Raw genomic sequence first — 22,985 nt, forward strand, 5'->3', positions numbered from 1 at the left:
ATTGAAGAATCTTTACTTTTCCACGAACACCATGTATAGCAAAGTATTTTTAGTGCAACAGTCTCCACCTCAAATCAAGGGCAAGAATGCTATGCAATTTTCTAATAATCTCCTGAATATAGTGCACAAGTTCAAAACTATTTTTATAATAATACTAAGAGATTATTTGCCTTTTTATTCTCATGCTCTCCTGGCAGTATAGTGATATTTTCTAATGCTCCAAGGTATGTTGTTAATTCATCAATCTGACTGCTAACAATGTATGTGCTTATGTACTTTTGTGTATTAAAATTTTCTTAGTATTACTTTCTCATATACATGTCAAGAGATCAACTTAATTTAACAAAATCCCTTTGGAACAGGCCCTCAATCTTTTATAAGAGTGTGAAGGACTTCTGAGAACCAATATTTTTTCCCAAAAAAAAAACCCTGTGAGGTTGACATTATTATCTATGACTTACAAATGGCAAAACTGATTTTAGAAAGAAGTACCAGAACTAATATAAACACAGATGTGACTGATTGCAATATCTGGACTGGGTCATTGTCTGAGTCCATTTAGGCTGCAAAATTCCAGGTAGCTTATTAATACATAGAATTTTTCAAGATTCTAAAGGCTGGAACATGTAAAACCAAGGTGATGGCAGATCTGGTGTCTGGGGAGGGCCCATTTCTTAATTCATAGATGGTACCTTCTCATTGTGTCGAGGCATGGTGGATGGAACAGGCAAAGGGTCAGTAATTCCATTCATGAGTACTCATCCTCATGACCTTATCACTTGCTAGAGGCCTGACTTCATAAAGTCTTCATATACGAGATTAGTTTTCAATCTATGAATTTGGGGGTCGCAAACGTTCTGACTACAGTAGTCGTAAACCATTCTGCTTAACCACTCCAAGTAGTATTTCCTCAAGCAGAATATGCTTTTTAACAAAATTATTGATAACGTAATTTCTGAAGTATAAATCTTAGTTTTTCTTTTAAATTATGTGCTCATTCAAAGATAACACATCAATCCTCAATTATTATCAAACATTTGAAAGAAAATATTTTTAATGTTTAAGCAGAAATGAATTATACAAGAAATATATTTTATAATTTTAGCTATGGCATAATCATATTTTATAATTTATAACCATTTTATAAAGGAAATCAGTATAAAGTGTACTATAGTTTTATTATAAAAATATACCCAGTTTTTCTAGCCATTTTCTATTATTCTTGATTTTTCATTTTGTAGAGGCTCTGCTTTAAGCATGTCTGATTTTTTTCTTACACATTACAATAGAGATTTTTAAATTCAACCTAGTTAAATAGCATTAATAGACTCACAAGACTTTACAGTGAGCTGAGAGGAATGTCAGTCTAATGTCATCACCTTACTGAAGAGAAACTCAGTCTCAGAAAAAAGACGTAACTTATCTAATGTGAAATTTCTTGATAGAATTATAACAACTTCTTGTCTATGTCTTACTTAATATCTTTGGTTTATTTTTACATTTTGCTTCTTCTAAGTCACAAGTCATGTCTTAGCAAAGATGGAGAGCATAAAATAAATAAGCACTAAAACAAACTTTGCCATTTCATATCATCAAAGCAAATTTCTTCATATAAAGAAAAATTCTTTATCTTCTCTTTTTCTTTTCCCTCTTTCTCTGCTTCCACTTCTTCCTTCTCCTCCCCTTCTTTGTCTTTTTCTTCTCTCACTCTCTCTTTTTGATATATGTCTATCATGTATTTCCAGAAATAATCCAGTGACATCTCATAGAGATGTACCACTTTCTTATTGCAACTCAGACTGCAATTGTGATGAAAGTCAATGGGAACCAGTCTGTGGAAACAATGGAATAACTTACATCTCACCTTGTCTAGCGGGTTGCAAATCTTCAAGTGGCAATAAAAAGTCTATAGTGAGTATTAGTTTTTACTTTCCTCTCCTTATTCAAAAGCAAGGATTAGATTGAACAATTTTTTACCAAATCTTTCTGTAACTGTAAACTGTAAGGACGCCAATTAAAAGATAAAAGAGAAAGTTTCCAATATTATGTGTTATTGTGATGGGTGTGATGTTGTATAAACAAAGTTTTATATAAAAGTCTGTTTAGGGCAAAATCAGGTTTTTCTGTTACTTGAATTCTAATTGGAGATCACTCCACTTTTTTCCTTTGAGATTATAAGACTATGATCTTTTAGAATTTGAATACCTTTAGAATATCTAAAAAGCACCTAATTTGACTGAAGCCTATAATTTTCATTACTTTATCCCTCAGAATTCAGGAAAATGTCTTGAGTTAACCCATTGTTAGCACTTCCTATCATACTAAGACAAAAATCAATATGCAATGTTATATTCAGATTCTGATCTGTTTAGCTCTGGGATCACTATCCTTTTTAATTTCTAAGAAATTAATCAAGGCTTCATGCTCACTTAACTGCCCTATTCTTGATTTTCTATTTTGATTTTTCCAAAACTGGCACTTCTACCCAAGATAATGTAGTATCCTGCTCACCTATTGCCAATATATCCCACAGAAATGTCATTTCTTTCTTCTCGCAAAACCTTTCTTTCCATGTGAACTATGGATTTTCTCTAATCTCCTAGGTATCTCCCTATCATTGGGAATGGGTTATGGTGTTTTCCACTCAACATCTCACAAAGTCGTGTAATGTTTTCCTAGGAAATTTTACTATTACCAACATTAGTGAAACAGTCAGCTACAATTATTGCTCTCGGCCACATCCTTCTGTGTTTGATTTTTAAACATTCTCCATCTACTCTTGCCCACAGATCTATCAACTATAATATGTAAGGGCATGTAGAACTTTAAAGAATAAAGCATCCTGGACTTTTTGAAAATATTTAAGTGCAACTTTAATAAACTTACACAAATATGGCCCAAAGACTCTACTTAAAACTCACATCTCAGTCATGGCAATAATGGTTCTGTTGTTCAGTTGTTTCCTTTTCCTTTGCTATTTATTTTTACTTTGCTATTTTTTAAAAAATAATTCAACTCTTGTTCTAGGTAAAGGGGATCCAAATGAAGATGTATTACATGGGTATCTTGTGATAAGCCGAGGTTTAGGGTACAATCGTTCCCATCCCCCAGGTAGGGGGCATAATACCCAATAAGTAGTTTTTTAGTACTTGCTCCTCTTTTTCTCTGTCCAGTCTAGTAGTCTGTAATATGTATTTTTCCTGTCTTTATATTCGTGTGTACCCAGTGATTAACTTCCACTTATAAGTGAGAACATGTGGCATCTGGTTTTCTCTTCCTATGTTAATTCACTTAAGTTAATGACCTCCAGCTACATCCAGGCTGCTGCAAGGGATATTATTCCATTTGTTTTTGTGGCCATGTAGTATTCCATTGTCTATATGTACCACATTTCTTTATTCAATTCACTGTTGATGGGCACCCAGGTTGAGACCATGTCTTTGCTATTGTGAATAATGCTGTGATGATTATATAAGTATATAAGTAGATGTGTTTTTGGTAGAAGAATTTATTTTCCTTTGGGTATACAACCCAGTAGTGGGATTGCTGAGTTGAATGGTAGTTCTGTTTAAGTTCTTTGAGAAATCTCAAAACTACTTTACACAGTGATTGAACTAATTTACATTCCTACCAACATAGGATAAGCATTCTCTTTTTTTCTGCAGCCTTGCCAGAGTCTTTTTTTACCATTTTAATAATAGCCATTCTGACTGGTGTGAGATGGTATCTCCTTGGGATTTTGATTTGCAATTTTCTGACGATTAGTGATGTTAAACAGTTTCATGTGTTTGTTGGCTGCTTGTGTGTCTTCCTTTGAGAAGTGTCTGTTCATGTCCTTTGTCTACTTTTTAATTTTTTATTGTTTTTGCTTGTTGAATTGTTCAAGTTTCTTATAGATTCTGGATATTAGTCCTGTGTTAGATGCATGATTTGCAAACGTTTTCTCCCGTTCCATAGGTTGTCTGTTCACTCTGTTGATTATTTCTTTTGTTGTGCAGAAGCTCATTAGTTTAATTATATCCCACATCAATTTTGTGTGTGTTGCAATTGCTTTTGAGAACTTAGTCACAAATTTTTTGCCAAGGCCGATATCCAGAATATTTTCTAGGTTTTCTTCGATGGCTTTTATAGTTTTAAGTTTTACATTTTAGTTTGTAGTACATCTTGAGTAAATTTATTTTTATGAAAAGAAGGGGTCCAGTTTCATTTTTCTGCATACAGTTAGCCAGTTATTCCAGCACCATTTAATGAATAATGAGTAATTCCCCCATTGCATTTTTTTTTTTTTTTTTTTTTTTTTTTTTTGCTAACTTCATTGAAGATCAGGTGTGCAACAGGTTTTAGGTGTGCAACTTTGTTTCTGGGTTCTCTATTCTGTTCCTTTAGTCTATGTGCCTGTTTTTGAATCAGTACTATGCTGTTTGGTTACTATGGCCTTTTAGTATAGTTTGATATCAGGTAATGGAATAACTCTCACTTTGTTCCTTATGCTTAAGATTGCTTTGACTACTCAGTCTCTTTTTTCGTATTGAATTTTACAATAGTTTTATTCTCATTCAATGAAAAATGATGCTGGTTGTTTAATAAGAATACCATTGAACGTGTGGATTGCTTTGGGCAGTATAGACAGTTTAATGATAATTTTTCTACCAATCCATGAGAATAGAATATTTTTCCACTTGTTGGTGTCACCTATAATTTCTTTCATTGGGGTTCATATTTATCCTAGTAGAGATCTTTCACTTCCTTGGTTTAAATGTATTCCTAGGTATTTAATTTATTGTGGTTATTCTAAATGGAATTGCATTCTTGATTTGGGTATCAGTTTAACTGTTATTGGTGTATAGAAATGCTACTAAGTTTTGTCCATTGGTTTTGTATTCTGAAACTTTATTAAAGTATGTTATCAGTTCTAGGAGCCTTTTGGCAGAGTCTTTAAGGTTTTTGAGATATAGAATTATATCACAGTGCAGAGAGATAATATGAGTTCATTTCCTATTTTTCATGTTTTACTTCTCTCTCTTTCCTGATTGATCTGTCTAGGATTTCCAGTACTATGTTGAATAAGAGTGGTGAAAATGGGCATTCATGCTTTGTTCCTGTTCTTAAGAAGAATGCTTCCAGCTTTTGCCCATTTTATATGATGTTGGCTGTGGTTTTATCATAATGGCGCTTATTATTTTGAGCTATGCTCCTTCAATGCCCAGTCTGTTGAATAACTTTATCATAAAGGGATGGTGGATTTTACTGAAAGCTCTTTCTACATCTGTTGAAATGCTCATATACTGTTTATTCTAAATTCAATGTATGTAGTGAATCATTTATTGATTTGTGTATGCTTACATCTCAAAAATAAAACCTACTTGGTCATGATGAATTAACTTTTTGATGTGCTGCTGGATTCAGTTTGCTAGTGTTTTGTTGAGGAATTTTGCATCTATGTTCATCAGGGATATTGGCCTGTTGGTTTATTATTGTTGTTGTGTCTTGCTAGATTTTGGTACCAGGATGATTCTGGCTTCAAAAAAAATGAGTTAAGAAAGAATCGTTCTTCCTCAATTTTTCAGAATAATTTCAGTACAGTGGGTACTCGCTCTTTTTTGTATTTCCAGTAGAATTTGGCTATGAATGCATTTGGTCCAGGCCTTTTATTGATAGGCAGGTTTTTTCAATACTGATTCAAATTTGGAACTCCATATTGGTGTTCAGGGTTTCAATTACTTCTTCATTCAGTCTTGGATGGTTGTGTGTTTCCAGGAGAATAAGAATGACCCAATTAATACATGGTCCCTCTTTGCACACTAGTGAAGGCCTGAAAGTGATGTAATATTAGAACCCTGAGAAGAACTCTGTCTACCACAAGACATAATCTACATTATACTGGCAATGACTATGCCATTTGGGGGCTACTGCAAAGTTTTTATTATTTATTTATTTATTTTTTACTAAATCCTCGATAATGAACCATCACGTCTTAAAACAGTGTTCTTTGTACCAAAGCTTAGTTTTATTGACCACTACACTTGTTCCATAAAAAATTCTTCTATATTATTCCTAGTGAAAAAAAATAGTAAGAACTGTGAGTTTGGCAGAACTGTACTTGTATAGATTTAAATTCTTCTACAATTCTTCCTTTAATAATTGGTCTTTAGTATTAATAGATTCAAGGTGAGCTTCCCTTGAACTTTTGCCTAGATTTAGAACAGAATTTATTAAAGCCACCTATCTACATAAACTGTCCAACTGATTAAAAATCTGAAATCGGCCGGGCGCAATGGCTCAAGCCTGTAATCCCAGCACTTTGGGAGGCCGAGGCAGGTGGATCACGAGGTCAGGAGATCAAGACTATCCTGGCTAACATGGTGAAACCTCATCTCTACTAAAAATACAAAAAACTAGCCGGGCGTGGTGGCGGGCGCCTGTAGTCTCAGCTACTTGGGAGGCTGAGGCGGGAGAATGGCGTGAACCCGGGAGGCGGAGCTTGCAGTGAGCCGAGATCACGCCACTGCACTCCAGCCTGGGAGACACAGCGAGACTCTGTCTCAAAAAAAAAAAAAAAAAAAAAAAAATCTGAAATCACTTGTTTCTACATTTTCCACTTCTGTGCTCTAAACACTAGTGGGGCATTCTGTTGTGTTTAATGTCTCTGGTAATAATATCATCTGTCATTATGTCCTTGGATTTTGTGTATGCCTGCTAAACTAAAATTTTAGCATCTCTACCTGCCTCTATTTTTCCTGAACTCAGTGCCATTTTCATGGGTGACTCCAGTTAAATTTTGATTCCTCCCAAACTGCTATATTATCTGAATTATTTGGATAATTCCTTTTCAGGGCATGTCTCTGAAACTAAGAAATTGTCCAAAAGACCATCTCTGTTCTGCAGAGAGTAAAATGGAATGGAAAACAATTATTAAAGAGAATCTACAGAGATAAGAAAATTATATACAGAGTTCTAAACACTAACTTCTTTGTTTCTTAATTTTAAAATTAAGAATGAAGTAAATGTCAATCACGAATTACATTTTCTTATATAGAAAGAAATCCAAAAAACTATTTTACATTTTATCTGTTAAGCAACTGCATTTTTAGAATCTTTGTAAACTGTAAATATATTAGTTTGAACAAGTGAGACTTCACTGGATATAATGCAATGTATTTGCAGCACTGTTGTGTCTTCCAAATTTCTTATGTCATATTTTATACACAACATTTCAGGTGTTTCATAACTGTAGTTGTTTGGAAGTAACTGGTCTCCAGAACAGAAATTACTCAGCCCATTTGGGTGAATGCCCAAGAAGTGATGCTTGTCTAACGAAATTTTACTTTTTTGTTGCAATACAAGTCTTGAATTTATTTTTCTCTGCACTTGGAGGCACCTCATATTTCATGCTGATGGTTAAGTAAGTATGACTTTTAGAAACATTTTCATATGCATGAGACTATAAACACACCTAATAACCTAAAGATATGCATATTTTTACATAATATACTGGGATTCAAATTCATATTTTGTCAAATTTTAATTTTCTGAGAATTCATTTTATTAAAATTACTATGAACTCTCAAGGCCATAATTAATAATTTTGCCTCTAATTTTTCCATTAAAAGTCCAGATTCCATACTTTCTTCTCTTACTAAGAAGCTGATGACATAGACCGGCAATTGCCTCAGTTGTAAAAGGATCTCCCTAGGATTCTAAAAGAACCTTTTGAATTTTGAGTTGACTTGCATCCTAATGGGTCTGTCAGGGTAAATCTATTGATTTCACTAAAATAAAGCATTTGAAAACTAGATAGAAAATATGCTCCATTTGATAATAACATTCCAAAGTTTTTAATCCATGCACAGCATGACTTTTATAATATCCTTGTAGAAAAATAAGAAAATCCACAGAAGCATTCATTCCTTTCTTGGCTCATTAGAAAAGATACAATGCTTGATGAATATTACATGGTAAATGAAACCAATAAGATACTTGTTGTCGTACAACTTTCAAAATTACAGGAAAAGACTGGTGTGAGATAAATAATCTTAAAATCAAAACATATTTATAAATTGTTCTGAGTGCTCATCAGGAAAAAGATTTCCCTAAAAAGAAAGATTCAAAAGGGAAAGTTAATTTAGGATTGGGTGGGGGGGCAGCTGTGAAGAAGAGGAATCAGAGTACATCTCAAAATAAGTAACATTTATTCTAAAGGTCTAAAGAAAAAGCTAAATCAAAGGGTTTCCGGGAGAAGGTCTGGGTGCTGACGCCTTAACACAGGAAAGAGCTGATGTGTTTGAGAAATGAAAAGAAGCTGGCAGATTGAAACATACTGAATGAGAGGTTGTGACACATGATAAGATTGGAGAGTTAATGCATGTCCTACTGGCCAACTTGATTCAATCACCTAAAACTGATAAAACATGTAAATAATTGGTCTTAGATCTTAAAAATATATGTGTGTAAGTATAGTGACCTGGGTTAACATTCAACTGTACTTTTAAAACCTACACAGTTGATCACAAGTTCACTGTCAGCAAACAGCATGACATAGTAGAGATGAAAAAAGCAAAAGCATTTTAACATTTGTTAACATTAATATCAACTTGTAATTTGAATTTACAGTTGTTTAATTTTTACTCTGACTGCAAATCTTATCAAATTATTTATACTAAATATTCCACAGATATAGCTCCATCTCAATATAAAATGTTGTCTACTCAAAAGAAGTCTTTCATATTTGCCAAATTAAACTCATTAACATACTAAAAATACCTTAAAATTCAACAATAGTTTGCATATCAACAGGTTTTAGCTTTTTATTTTAAACTCATGAGTTTTAAAAAACACTGTTCCATCATTGATGATAACAATATCATATCTATTTCAGAAACTGATTAAATCAGCATTACAATTTGTCAAAAATATTTAACTCTCGCTAGCCTTTGATTTTACTGAAAGAAGCATTTTGTGAATATGACTACAGAACAAAAATATAAATTTCAGTTTGTTAATAATTTTCTAATGGTTAGACTGTGAAGCTATTTTTTAAACTTGATTAAGTGGGCAGAAGGACATCCATTTATTCAATATGTATTCATTTTGTGTGTCAGGCACAGTTGTATGCACTGAGGATGCAACTGTGAACAAAAGTGATAGAATTTTATTAGTTTTTAGTGTGGGTGGGGAATGAAGGAATGAATGTATGTAGCAGAAAAAACAATAAGCAAATAAGTGAGTAAATATACAGAGTAAGTGTGAAGCACTAGAAAGATAAATAAATCGGAATTAAGAAAATAGAAAAAAATGAGAAAATAGGTAAGAGATACTAGTTCAGATATTATGCGTTGAAAGTCCTTTGAGTGACCTGAATGAAGAGATAGAAAAGCCATCTTGAAATCATGATGCATTGAATAAATAAGGTAATAATTGTTATTATTGCTGAAGTGTTTGCCTTTTAAAACAATTGAAATATAACTTTATACAATGGGGCCATTCAACTGAGAACTTAATTCTATCATGAAGAAAAACAACACAGGAGAAGGCTTTAATGTTGTTTCATTTTGATATTTTAATGATATTTAATGTTTCTTTGCCTTTATCTTTTTCAGAATTGTTCAACCTGAATTGAAATCACTTGCACTGGGTTTCCACTCAATGGTTATACGAGCACTAGGTATGATGAAAAATGTATATATATATATATATATACACACACACACACACATATTAAATTTAAGTTATAAATATAAATGTCAAGGCTTGAAGACTGAATGTAATGAATCTTTAATTGTGATAGTAAATAAAATTAGCATCGTTTCTATTTTGTGATAAATAAAAACAATAAGAGACAGAGTAAAATTGAGTGACCTAAAAGAGAATTCGATTGTTAATTATACGTAAAGTTAATCTGTTAAGACTAAGGAATTATTGTATTTATATTACACTCGTTCAAACACAAAGGTAGATGGTCCTCCAAATTTTTCTTTTTTTAGAAAAATAAGAATATTTCCTCCCAGTAGGCAGAGTGAAGGGCCTAACTTCTAAATTGAGGCATGATTTAGGCAAGGCCTAAAGCTAGCTTGGGAAGCATGGGAATCTGGCCAGGCTATGGCCAAATTACAATGAAGAAATTGTCTAAGAAGCGAATTTGATGATAAAGTCACAAATCCTCAAAGTTAAAAAGAAGAAATATACAGGAAATAAAACAGAGGAGATGAGATGCTATAGTATTCCATTGGTTTTCTTCCCACCATTCCCTTTTGTGTGTCTCTAATCTCCCAGACTCTGTACATCCTGGCAGTTTTCTACCTTCAGATTCAATGGGGATGCCTCACTGCTAGAACATGGGTGACAAAAGCTTAAAGTAACACCTGGGTTGTTAGTACTCCTTCTGATATGTAGAAATGAGACCAAGAGAATGCAGTAAAATTTTTTTTTAGCAATAGAAAATAGGAAAAAAAATGAATTTCACCATACTGATTCTGGGTATCCTATTTCGATGTATCCAATCTGTGGCACGATGGAACCTAATGCACCTATGGAAAAAATACGCATTTAGTACAAAACTTCCAGTTCACAAACAATTGTCTTGAATGCAATAAACAATTGTCTTGAATGCAATAAATGTGTAAATTGTGGAAGGTCTATATAGTGAAAAAGTCATTTAGAAAATAGGTTATGAGTTTTAAAATTGTAGTGATTAGGACCAAATTTGTTACTTAAAACAATCCATTACATTTGTTCAAATCAGTGGCATTATGTGGGGAAAATAAATTGTTAGCATATATTTTTCATTTTTCAAAGAGTGGCTGTGATTTTTGAAACCTGAAAATTTCTCATCCATTTCCTCAGTACCAGGTTTTTTCAGATACATTAGCCTCAGTCCCTTGTCATTTTAAGATTTCTCACTCTCAGAAAATTAAGACTGATGAAAACTAAATGGAATCAGTAAAATTGTGATACATCAATCACTGTCATTTTTTCCATGACAAAATAAACTCTGAAAATTATTCACCACAATACAAAAAAAGAACAAAGTAAAGTTATGAATACTTCAGTTGCACCATCTGAAGGATAGTTCTCTACTGGCATGTCCCTAAAATTCTTTATCAAATTACCTTTGCCTAGAACCAGGAGTCAATCTTAGAGTTCATTAAAACAGCAGTGGAAGCAGATGGACACTTATTATATAAACAGTTTATTATATAAACAGCATATCTGTCCGTGCATTCTGCAAAATCATGAGCTCCAAATAAAAATTAACCAAAAAAAAAAGACCACTGAAAACTTATGCATCATTGTCATCAGAACACTAACACAAACAAAATTTAGTACCACAATCCCCTAACTTAGCCTAAGCTGCTTCAGGAGGTATTTACAAATGCACAAAATCAATTAGTAGAAAATCACTGGACTATGACCTCTAATGACATCAATAAGTGGGAATTAGACATCTGAGCCCAGAAAAAAAGTACAGCCTGCCAAAAGCTAAGCACTCCCTGAAGCTCAGCCTATACTTATCTGGGGAGGGAGTTCTGATGAAGCACTCACTTTTAAATTCTCTTAAAATAGTGTTTAAAAAAAAAATAAAAGTCTGCCTTTACAGCAGTTGAGCCAAGATCTTTTTCCTTTCCCCATAAAATTGTAATTCTACTCCATTTCAGGTTTCTTTGCCCAAGAAAAATCCTGTATTAACCAACATAACTTCCCAGTTTTACTAACAACATTCTCCTTTTTACCATTCAGGCTTAAGTTAATTGCTACCATAAGAACAGAGTGTACAGGCATGTATGTAGGGAGGGTACAAGTGGGTAGAAGGCATCAATGACATTACTACATGATTCGGGTCTTTGAGATTTCAAATAACCTTTATTATTGGGTAGATGCAGAACAAAATAATAAATAAGTCCTCCAAATTTTTAAACGTTTATTTAATCAAAATGTATCAATGTGGAATATCATACACTTACATTTAAAATATGTTCCCTGGACTGACATCTTCTCTTCTCCTATTACAGGAGGAATTCTAGCTCCAATATATTTTGGGGCTCTGATTGATACAACATGTATGAAGTGGTCCACCAACAACTGTGGCACACGTGGGTCATGTAGGATATATAATTCCACATTATTTTCGTAAGTTGTCATAAATATATTTCATTAATTTCTCTTTGACTATATTAATTCCTAAAGAATATTATTTTCATTATATAATAATATTAATAATGATAGCCACCATTTAATGGAAACTTACTTTGCAGGCACTATGGTATCAAGCAATCTGGTATCTCATTTTAGTACTCATAGAAACTATAGGACATGGATATTTTCTTCTATTCTGTTATATGTGAAGAAACTATGATTTAAGGATAATAACCAACTTGTCAAAAATTAGAGATAATAGAAAATGGCTAGGATTTGTATGTGAATGTTTTTTGTTTCCAAAACTCTCTTCATGTTAGTATATATAAGGATAAATATGCACATGTAAATATATATGTGTGTGTGTGTGTGTGTGTGCATGTGTGTTTGTGTGTATTCAATTGCCTCTGACTTCTCTAGAAAGACACAGAATGACTAGCTTGGGCTCTGGACATATGTCAATTAAGAAATAAAGGAAAATATGTTTCTATATTACTCTATTCACAGGGAGAGATATTCCATAAGTGACACGAAGATAACTGCATGGGCATCTGGAAAAACAAAACGCTACAATTATACTTTACCTCTTTAAAAAAACTAATTTCAAATTCATATATTGACAAATTATACACTTTGAAATGTGAAACTATATGTATTAAAACTCATAGTATAATTTCTTTCAATTATCTACGAAGCAGAAACTAAGTATGACTAAATGCCCAGAACTACAATAGAAAAAAAAGACAAAATATTTATAACATCTGCATCATTAAACTTTTAAAAGCAAATTTCAAAGTGAAAATATAAATTAGGAGAATAATTTGCAACTTGTGACACAGACACAGGCAAATATCCTAACTATATAAGGAACTCTTAAAAATCAGCAAAAACAGCATCCAATGCTGGCAAAGATGCAAAACAACAAGAATTTCCTTTCATTTTTCTTTCATTGCTGATGAAAATGTAAAAAATAATAGAGCCATGGTAGAAGACAGTCTGGAATTTCTTACAAAGGAAAACATGGGCTTATGATATGGTTAAGTAATCATGCACCTAAGTATTTACCTAAGTTAGATGAAAACATGTCCCCACAAAAACCTGCACTTGAATATGAAAAATGGAAGCCAACAAGATGTCTTTCAATAGGTGAATGGAAAGCCAAACTGGGGTACATTCACACAATAGAAAATTATTCAACAATAAAAGGAAGTGACCTGTCAACCTACAAAAAGACAAGAAAGAAACTAAAGGCGTGTAGCTAAGTGAAAGAAGGCAGTCTAAAGAAGTTTCTGGGCCTGGTGTGGTGGCCCACGCCTGTAATCCAGGCACTTTGGGAGGCCGATGTGGGAGGATCCATGAGGCCAGGATTTCAAGACCAGCCTGTACAACATGGCAAAACTCTGTCTCCACTAAAAATACAAAAATTAGCCAGGCACGGTCGTGCACATCTGTAATTTCAACTACTTGGGAGGCTAAAGCACAAGAATCCCTTGAACCCAGGAGGCAGAGGTTGCAGTACGCCAAGATCATGCCACTCCTCTCCAGCCTGGCTGACAGAGCGAGACTCTGTCTCAAAAAAAAGAAAAAAAAAATTAACAAAAATTAAAGAAGCTTCTAACTATATGACCTTTTGTAAAAGGCCAAACTGTGAAGACAATGAAAGATCAGTGGTTGCTTGGAGCTCAGTGGGGAGAAGACAGGGATGAGTAGGTGGAGGACAGGGCATTTTAAGGGTGGTGAAATGATTTTATATGATTTTATAATGGTGGATACATGATGTTATGTATTTGTCAAACCTGTGGATCCATACACATACCACATACAAACCACATAAAAAGCAAACTAATCTAAAATATGAACTTAATAATAATGCATTCATATCAGTTCATCAATTGTAACAAAGTTACCATGCTAATATAAAATAATACAGACTATTAATGATAGGGGAAACTGTGTGTGTGAGGCGGGGAGTATACGGGACTTCTTCATACTTTCTATGCAGTTTTTCTGTAAATCTGAAATTTCTGTAAAAAGTAGGTTCTATTAAAAAAATCTAATATCTCCCAAAGAAAATAATCACTAATGGCTATTAAATATATAAAAAGATGCTCAAATTAATTGATAATGACAGGATTGCTATTAAAACTCACCCAGATTTTCAATAATCAAAAATGTTAAGTAGACATTGTATTGGCAAAAGTACAGAACTTTGAGCTAGCAGCAAACTTCTAGAAATTTATCCTACAGATAGCTATATTCCCAAATAGATAAAATGGCACATATATAAGATTACATACATATGTATGGCAACATTGTTTATGATGGCAAAATATTGGAAGCAACTTAAATATCTCTTGATAAGGGAGTCATTAAATAAATAGTTCTACAGTTCTACTTGCAGGAAAATGAATAGTCTGATGTCTTGAAAAAGGAAGAAAAAATTATTTGTTTACTAATGTGGAACCTTCTTCAAGACATATTTTTGTATGAAAAAAAAGAACCATGAAGAATGTGTATGGAACATGCTATCATTTATATGAAAGTGGAGGAAGTTTATTAGTTCAGGATACATCTCTGTAGTAAAGACCTAGGATCAAATTTACCAAAAAGACTTCCTTCCATTTAACGTGTAAATTCACTATCTAAAATCCCCAATGGATAAAATGATCCAGCTTTTTCCAGAATTGTACCCCATAGGCATTCTCATAAATTTATTTAAATATTAATGATAGAAAATTTCTCACAAAATGGGAGAAAGAAATGAAAGGAGATTACAAATGAAAATTTCATATATTTATCTTAATGACTTTTTTTAAGAATGTGTTCGTTTTTTATTGAAATCATCATTTATTTCCAGAACACCTGGCAAGATGCTCCTCAGAATTTCCCCAAAGCAATGACCACAACTTCAAGTATTCATATAACATTTTGAGATGGCTTTATAATGGTTTGAGTATAAAAAGACCCTAAAATTATTTTTAAGCCATACTAGTTCCTTTTTGTTCAGTGAAGATTTAGTTAGAACTAAAGTGAAATTTTTAAATTTTTTATGTTAATTGATTTATTAATGCATTCTTCTTGTTGAATAACTGTTATAGTATCCAAATTTTTAATATACTGCAAAGACCATTGTGATAACATTAGTGTATATGTGTGCTATATATATTTAATATGCATATATATGCATATATAAGATAGATATATAGTATATATGTTATTCTTATGTACTTTAATTTATGCTCATCCCAAGACATTAAGATTTAAAGGGTCAGTCTTTGTACATCTTGACATATTTATCATTTTACTTTCTCTGATTTCTTCTTGCATGTCTACAAAATGTCTTAAGTACTGATCTTAGGTTTTACAATAGTGATGTTATCTTCAGGAGCAATTTGGGTAGGGTCAGAATCTTGCAGCCTTCAACTACATGGCTCCTAAATCATTATTTCTAATATTCTGGCTAATTTGTTAGTTCTGCAAAGGCAGTCTAGTCCCCAGGCAAGAAGGGGCTTGTTTTAGAGAAGGGATTTTATTGTTTCTTTTTTCAATCTCTATAATATAAACGAAGTTCTTCCCAGAGTTAGTAGCAAAAGGAATAATTATTTGTCATATAGGTTCTTTTATAAAATTGGCTATGTTGAAACTTTATTCTATAAGGAACATTATATTCTAATTTTAAAGCCTTGAAGTCCCACAGGTTTTCTGTACAGTGTTCCTGACCTGTGATTTTGTGCCATCACATACCTGTAGGAGTTGGGTAATTTTTCCTTCCTCTCAAGGTCCCAAGATAAAATGTGCCAAGAAGAAAGGGGCATTCTTATCACAGGTCAGGAACACTGTACAGAGAATGCATAGACAAGATATAAGGCCAGCTTTTCCCAGGGGCTTTTATTGGATCTATAAGTCAACTTCTATTCCTCAAAGAAAGTATTCCATTCCAGTTAAAGCCTTGGTAAAATGACCAGTTTATCCAGTTAGGTCCTGTTATAAGAAAAAACATATTCTTATTGCACTTATGCAAATAAGTATACTGCCATAAGTTGAGAATACTCACAAATAGTTTTTAAATTCTGGAGAAATTAGTTAGAGGTAAAGCAATATGCTCCAAAGTTTACTCCCAGGAGCATACTTTACTCAATTGCTAAAAGTTGTAAATACTCAAAATAAAAAGGTGTATTGACTCTGAAAAACAAATGAATTAGCGATGTTTAACATCTCAGCTCTCTGTGAGAGTCCTAGAAGTTTGTGTTTTTTCCTTCTATTCCAATAGCACAATTTCTAAAGTTATCAGGGGCCTGCATTCAAGAGTACCTGTCAGAGTCCGCTATCTGATTCTAAACTGCCTTTTGAAAAGGATCAAAACAAAATAATTGTCTGTGGATAAAAAACTTAAGAAAGCCACTATTAAAACCACAATTCACTAGGAATTTTGTTAATTCTGTGACATACAACAATTTTACATAACAATTTTAATTATGAATAACACTAAGTCATATCAGAATTTTAGGAGTTTCCCATTATTTTGGAACATATACTAATAACTTATTTATACAAATAGAGTACAAAGAAAGTCAAACACCATTTAATATTTGGCAGTGCTTCCTGTATGATTTTTGTGCTAAATAAAACAAATATGCCATTTTTAGACTTTAGTAAACCTAATATCTAAACAATTAATTAGGTCAGAAAAAGACATACTCATAACTTATAATTTAATTTTGGAAAGTTTGTCAAATATCAAAGATTTAAAACACTGGGTATCACAAAATAGGATCACAGGTTATTTATTTAGTCAAAGTGGTAACTCAAAAAAATTTTAAAAAGACAAAAACCTGCACTTATTGATACAGGAGAGAATTATCTTTCTAAACAACAAAACCTAATAAAAACAGCATAAGGCCACCTAAATCTGTTTCTTACCTCTCCCCTCTTCCCTTTTTCCTGTCATTTACCCAAAGAGACAAACAAAATCCTTTCATTATCTTTTAATATTACACAAAAATTTTGTTCAGAAGAGAAAGTCAAATTTCACCTTTGCATAGTGTACTATTAATGTTAAACCCAATTCTTTAAAAAAAAAAAAAAAAAAACCCTATAAACCAAGTTATATAACTTTAGTTAGTTTGAGCATATGGTAACATTCTCATAAACTTATTATATCCCTTTACAATGTTTATTTGTTAAACAGCAGAACAATGCTTTAAGAAAACCCTGTCATACTTTTATTACACTGTTCAATTTATGGAAAACTGAATAATACCCCTTTAACTTAGCTAACGTTTATACACAGAATTTCCTTTACAAGATTAATTTTTCACAAACCGTTCACAACTTGCTCAAACTTTTAGTTGTATTCTAACTTAAGACATCCCGTTAGCCCTCTAAACTGGGCAAAAACAACATTTCTAAGCCTTCTTATAATCTTTTACCAAAAACACAGTTTGCTTTCCTTGCACGCTTGCATGAAAAACTATTACTCCAGTAATCTTAATTACACGTTACAATGTTAACTCAGCAACTTCTATTTTTGGTGAAAACCCTGATAATTAGTGATCTTAATTATATCCTTGGTATGGAGCCTAGGACACCAGACAGTAGTGCAAATAAGGTCTGACTCTTTCCAGAATAGCTAAGTAGCATAGATCACTCAACATGTCCCTCAGGCCTTACCTAGAATCTAATGGTTCTAAAGTAATCAAATGTTGAAATTTTGAAGACATTTTTATTTTGCCAATAATCTTTATAACTGTTTTTATTTCCCAAAGATTACTAAAGTCATGTGAACCAAAAGGCATTAAAGTATCTATTTCTCTGACTAAATATTAGACTTAAGTGCTTAGTTTTTAAGCCAATTAATCAGAGCTCTTTTATATATAAATGTCACACACAACACATATAAATACACAAAAAGACAGAAAAAGATTCAGTACTTGTAAGATTTTTTTATTAGCCAGTTTCTTAGTTGAATTAGTGGCTTCAGCATGGAAACCTTTGAGGTAAAGGGCCAGGAAAGCAAGCAGTTTCTAGGGCCTAATAAGCAGGCACAGCTGGAAGGCAAAAACAACAGGTAATATAACGTAAAACAGGGCAGAACTTTTGATTTTGAGAGAGTACTATCTTCCTTCAATGCCTAGGGTTCCATGAGGAAAACAGAGCTTTTTCCCAAAAATGGTACCCCCCATTTTTCCCAAGGAGTCCTAGTCTGTCAGAAATCAACTTAGTTACTTTCATGTGGGCTTCAAGAGTAGCAAAAAGACAGACTGAGGAAATAATTCACTCAAGTGAGAAAAAAATAAACAAAAAGTTATTCTCCAAAAACAAGATCTAAGAAGAGAAAAAGCACAAAGGCCTTGTGTATGTGTGTGTATATATATACACACACACACATATATACACACACACACAGACACATATGTATATATGTATATGCTATATATACATGTTATATACATGTATATATGTGTGTATATATACACACACATATATGTATATATGTGTGTGTGTGTGTGTAGAGAGGGAGAGAAAAAGAGAGAGGGAGAGCACTTGGATATCCATTTTTAATTAAGGTGATTTTAGCCATAGTGTCCTTTAAAAAAAAAATCCTTTATATCTCTTGTTATCTGACTTTAGCAAGGCCAAACAGCCAATATTTCTGGTTTTTGAACTTCTTTGCAAATAGTAATCACCTAGGTGAAATATATAAGCCTTAACTAAGGTTGTAACTTAACCATGAGTGTATGAAGTATTTTCAAATAGGTGGTGAGTAGTTTTTACAAGATCTAGAATCTTCAAAGGTAACTCAGAGAAACGAAAATTCAAGAAGAGAAGCCAGAAGTTGGTCACGGAGGAGTAGAGAATCAACAAATGGCAAAAGTCACAAGAATATCAAATCAGAAAGCACTCATTCCCTGGGCCAAGAATTGAGTCCCAGGCCACCATTGTGAAAAGACAAACCTTTAGTTTCTGAGCTACAGCATTGGTTAGTCTTCATTACCTTTCCCAGAAGGATTTTAGTGCAACCAATTTCAAGCTTGCAAAGGCTTTTAACTGTTCAAGATAATTTTTAGGGCTAACATTAACCACAAAATACCTGTCCTCTAGATGGTAGAGACCAAGAGTAAGTACTGCCACATGGTTACAAGGTCAAGCTCCCAAGGACATAAAACAAGATGAGAGGGAAATCTCATCCAGTATGGGTTTCAGGAACACACAGCAAAATTTGTAATTGACCAGCCTGAAAGGCTGGCTTAAAAAGTAGGCTTATAGGAATCCTAAGGCTACTTTCTACATTCTTTCCTATGATACCCCTCTCCATTACAGAACAACACTAAAAGACAAATTCTTAGGACAAAGTACACCAGATTTGCTAAAGCCTAAGATGAGTCTGAAAAATTCGTTTTTCTATTAGTCAGACCACACACACACAGAGTGAGAGAGTGGGAGAGAGTGAGAGACAGAGAGAGAGAGAGAGAGAGGGAGAAAGACAGAGACAGAGACCAGAAGCTTGGTGGTAAGAAATTCTTACCCCTTTTGCCAGCATACCACGTTTCCGGGTTCCCTTTCTCTGCACTTCCGGAAGAATAGAGTGGCTTTTGATGACCCTACTCATTGCACTGTAGCTTTGGGGGCCAAGCCACTTCACAAAAGAAAATTATCCTTTTCTGTTTTGTAAAACCATAGGCAAAAGCTTCTCATTTTTGCAAGATGCTGCCCAATGGGGTTCATGAGGAATCAAATTAACATTTTCCACCCCAGCCTAGCAAAATACACATAACAAAGCAGACATTTGTCACCTCATTCAGCACCCAATATTGACCCGGCAAGGCTCAAACTTTCTTTCATTGGTCCCTGTCATCTCTGAGCCACTTAAGATTTGGAGAGATAACCTCCAACTGGGAATTCAGTTCTCTGGGCAAGATGAAGAAGTGGACAGTCACCCCAAGTCAGGCCTTTTGAGCTTCCTTCAGGACTCACTGAATGTGACCAAACAAATAATGAGGGTTTTCTGAGTTAGATGGCCTAGACTTCCATCAGTAGTTTCTTTAGAGGTTTCCTCCACATGTACAAACACACACACACAACAAAAACAAGACAGAAGACCTTCCAAACCACAACTTCTAACCAAGAATTCTGAGTATTCCTCCCGAACGAACCTTCTATTCTCCACCTAAGAAATCTCCCTGAAATCTTTTTGATTGAAGAGAAATCTCCTGAACCAAGACTGTTCCTACTAATTAGAGAGAGCTAACCAACACCTCCAAAAGAGCTGAACTGAGACCTCAAAAAAAAAAAAAAAAAACCCAAGGGCCCCAAAGAAGCCAAACCAAGGCCCCTAAAGAAGCCAAATCATGATCCCCAGATGAGCCAAACCAATTGGGAGAAGGAAGGAGGTGTTGGCAGTGCCTAGAATACTCACCAAATTAGTTTAGAGACAGACATTATTTCCAGGAACTATTTCTCCATTGCAATTAAATCCATGCGCATTGCACCAGCAGCACCCTGCCAGTAGTGCCAAAGTCAGCCCACAGTCCAAGAGAACTAGGCAGCCACTTGAGTTGGCCTCTGGATCCATCACCAGAGCAGGGCTACTGAACCACGGGCAGGTAGGCAGAAGGGCAATCCCAGATGAGACCCCAAGTGTGTAACCACCTAACAGGTTCACCTGGCCCACTAGAGCTTATTTATCAAGAAAGAGGTTACTAATCAAAACAGGGGAATTGCAATAAACAGTAATTCATGCAGAGCCAGCTGTGCAGGACCCCAGAGTTTTGTTATTACTCAAATCATTCTCTCTGAGAATTTGAGGACTGGAGTTTTTAAAGATAATTTGGTGGGTAGGCGGGGGGCAGTGAGTCAAGAGTTCTGATTGGTCAGGTCAGAGATGAAATCATAGGGTGTTGATACTGTCCTGAGTCACTTCCTGGGAGGGCGCCACAGCTTGAGATAAGTCAATTTATCAGTCTGGGTGGTGTGAGCTCATCTGTGAATTTCAGGATCTGCAAAATATATCAGGTATTGATCTTAGGTTTTACAATAGTGCTGTTACCCTCAGGAGCAATTTTGGTAGAGTCAGAATCTTGTAGCCTCCAGATGCATTACTCCTAAATCGTAGTTTCTAATCTTTTGGCTAATTTGTTAGTCCTACAAAAGTAGTCTGTTTCCCAGGCAAGAAGCTGGTTTGTTTTGGGAAAGGACTGTTACTGTCTTGGTTTTAAACTCAAAGCTGTAAACTAAATTTCTCCCAGAATTAGTTCAGCTTACACCCAGAAATGAACAAGAACAGCTTGGAGGATAGAAGCAAGATGCAGTTGGTTAGATCAGATCTCTTTCATTGTCTCAGTTACAATTTTGCAGGGACAATTTCATAAGCATTTAGTGCAATAAGCTTTCCACTTTACGCTGTTTATGCTATATCCTACAGGTTTTAATATACTTTGTCTCGATTATCATTTGTTTAAAACAAAAAAGTTGTGTTTTGCCCTAATTTTGTTATTTACCCAAAAGTAATTCAGGGCTAAGTTATATAGGTTTCTTGTAATTGTGTAGTTTTGAGAGTTGCTCTTGATATTGATTTCTATTTTTATTCCACTGTGGTTCTTGAAGATGTTTGTTATAATTCTGATTTTTTAAAAAATGTATTGTGACTTATGACTTAGAATGTGGTTAGTTTTAGAGAATGTTTTATAAACAGATAAAAAATGCATTTTCTCTGACTTTGGGATGAAGTATTATCTAGAAATCTATTAGATCCACTTGGTAAAGAGTCTAGTTCAAGTCGAAATTTTTTTTTAGCTTTTGGCCATGATGCTGTGCCTGCCTAGTGCTGTCAGTCTGGTGTGGAAGCTTATTTCTCAATGTATTACTTTCTGTCTCTTTGCTTAGGTCTGGTAGTATTTATTTTATAAATATGATTGCTTCATTATTGAGTCTGTATATATTTAGATTAGTTAAATCTTGTAGAATTAAATGCTTTATCAATATATAATGCACTTATTTGGGTTTTTTTGACACTCTTGTTTGTTTAAGGTCTATTTTATTTGATACAAAGAGAGGAATTTCAGCTTGTTTTTGCTTTCCATTTGAAAGATAGATCTTTCTTCATCCTTTTACTTTAAGTCTATGGGTGTCCTTACATATGAGATGGATTCCTTAAGGGCAGCAGCAGATTGTCTTTTTTTTCTTTTAAATCCACTTTGCTACTCTATGTCTCTTATATGGAGCATTTAGGCAATTTACATTCAAAGTTAATATTGATATGTGAAACTTTGTACCTCCCATACTGTTGTTAGTTAGTTGCTTTGTAGATGCCATTGTGTAGTTACTTAATAGGATCTGTAGGCTTTGTAATTATGTGTGCTTTTATGGCAGCTAGTATCGGTCTTTGTTTCCTGTTTTGAACTCCTTTGAGCATTTTTTCTAAAACTGATCTGGTGGTGACATATTTCCTTAGCGTTTACTGGTCTGGGAAATACTTTATTTCTACTTTATTTACAAATCTTCATTGGGGAGGTTATGAGGTTCTTGGCTGTCATTATTATTATTATTATTATTATTATTATTTTGTAGGTCTAACAATAGGCCCCCAATCTCTTCTAGCTTGCAATGTGTCTGCTGGGAAGTTCACCTTTAGTCTAATGGTATTTCCTTCATAAATAATTTGGCCCTTTTCTCTAGCTGCCTTTAAGATTTGTTCTTTTGTGCTGAACGTAGCCAGTCTGATGACTATATTCCTTTAGAATGGTTGTTTTGTATAGTATCTCATAGGTATTCTCTGAATTTCTTGTATACGGATGTGAAGCGCTCTAGCAAGATTATTTTTTAATTTCTGAATTATTCCCACAACTGTGTTTTCTAAG

The 22,985-nt window shown here is 33.8% G+C and overlaps 1 protein-coding gene across 4 annotated transcripts in view; it reads left to right on the plus strand.

Moving 5' to 3' along the window:
* SLCO1B1 (solute carrier organic anion transporter family member 1B1) overlaps positions 1-22,985 on the plus strand; it is a 120,741-nt gene that overhangs the window by 92,003 nt on the left and 5,753 nt on the right. For all 4 annotated transcript variants that reach the window (XM_074006354.1, XM_074006353.1, XM_045364830.3 and 1 more), the window contains 4 exons: positions 1,746-1,911; positions 7,218-7,402; positions 9,597-9,661; positions 12,006-12,123. In XM_074006354.1, coding sequence (XP_073862455.1) covers positions 1,746-1,911; positions 7,218-7,402; positions 9,597-9,661; positions 12,006-12,123 — 534 coding nt within the window. The remainder of the gene's footprint in view (positions 1-1,745; positions 1,912-7,217; positions 7,403-9,596; positions 9,662-12,005; positions 12,124-22,985) is intronic.

The sequence above is a fragment of the Macaca fascicularis genome, chromosome 11 (genome assembly GCF_037993035.2).
Source record: "Macaca fascicularis isolate 582-1 chromosome 11, T2T-MFA8v1.1".
Lineage (NCBI taxonomy): Eukaryota > Metazoa > Chordata > Mammalia > Primates > Cercopithecidae > Macaca > Macaca fascicularis.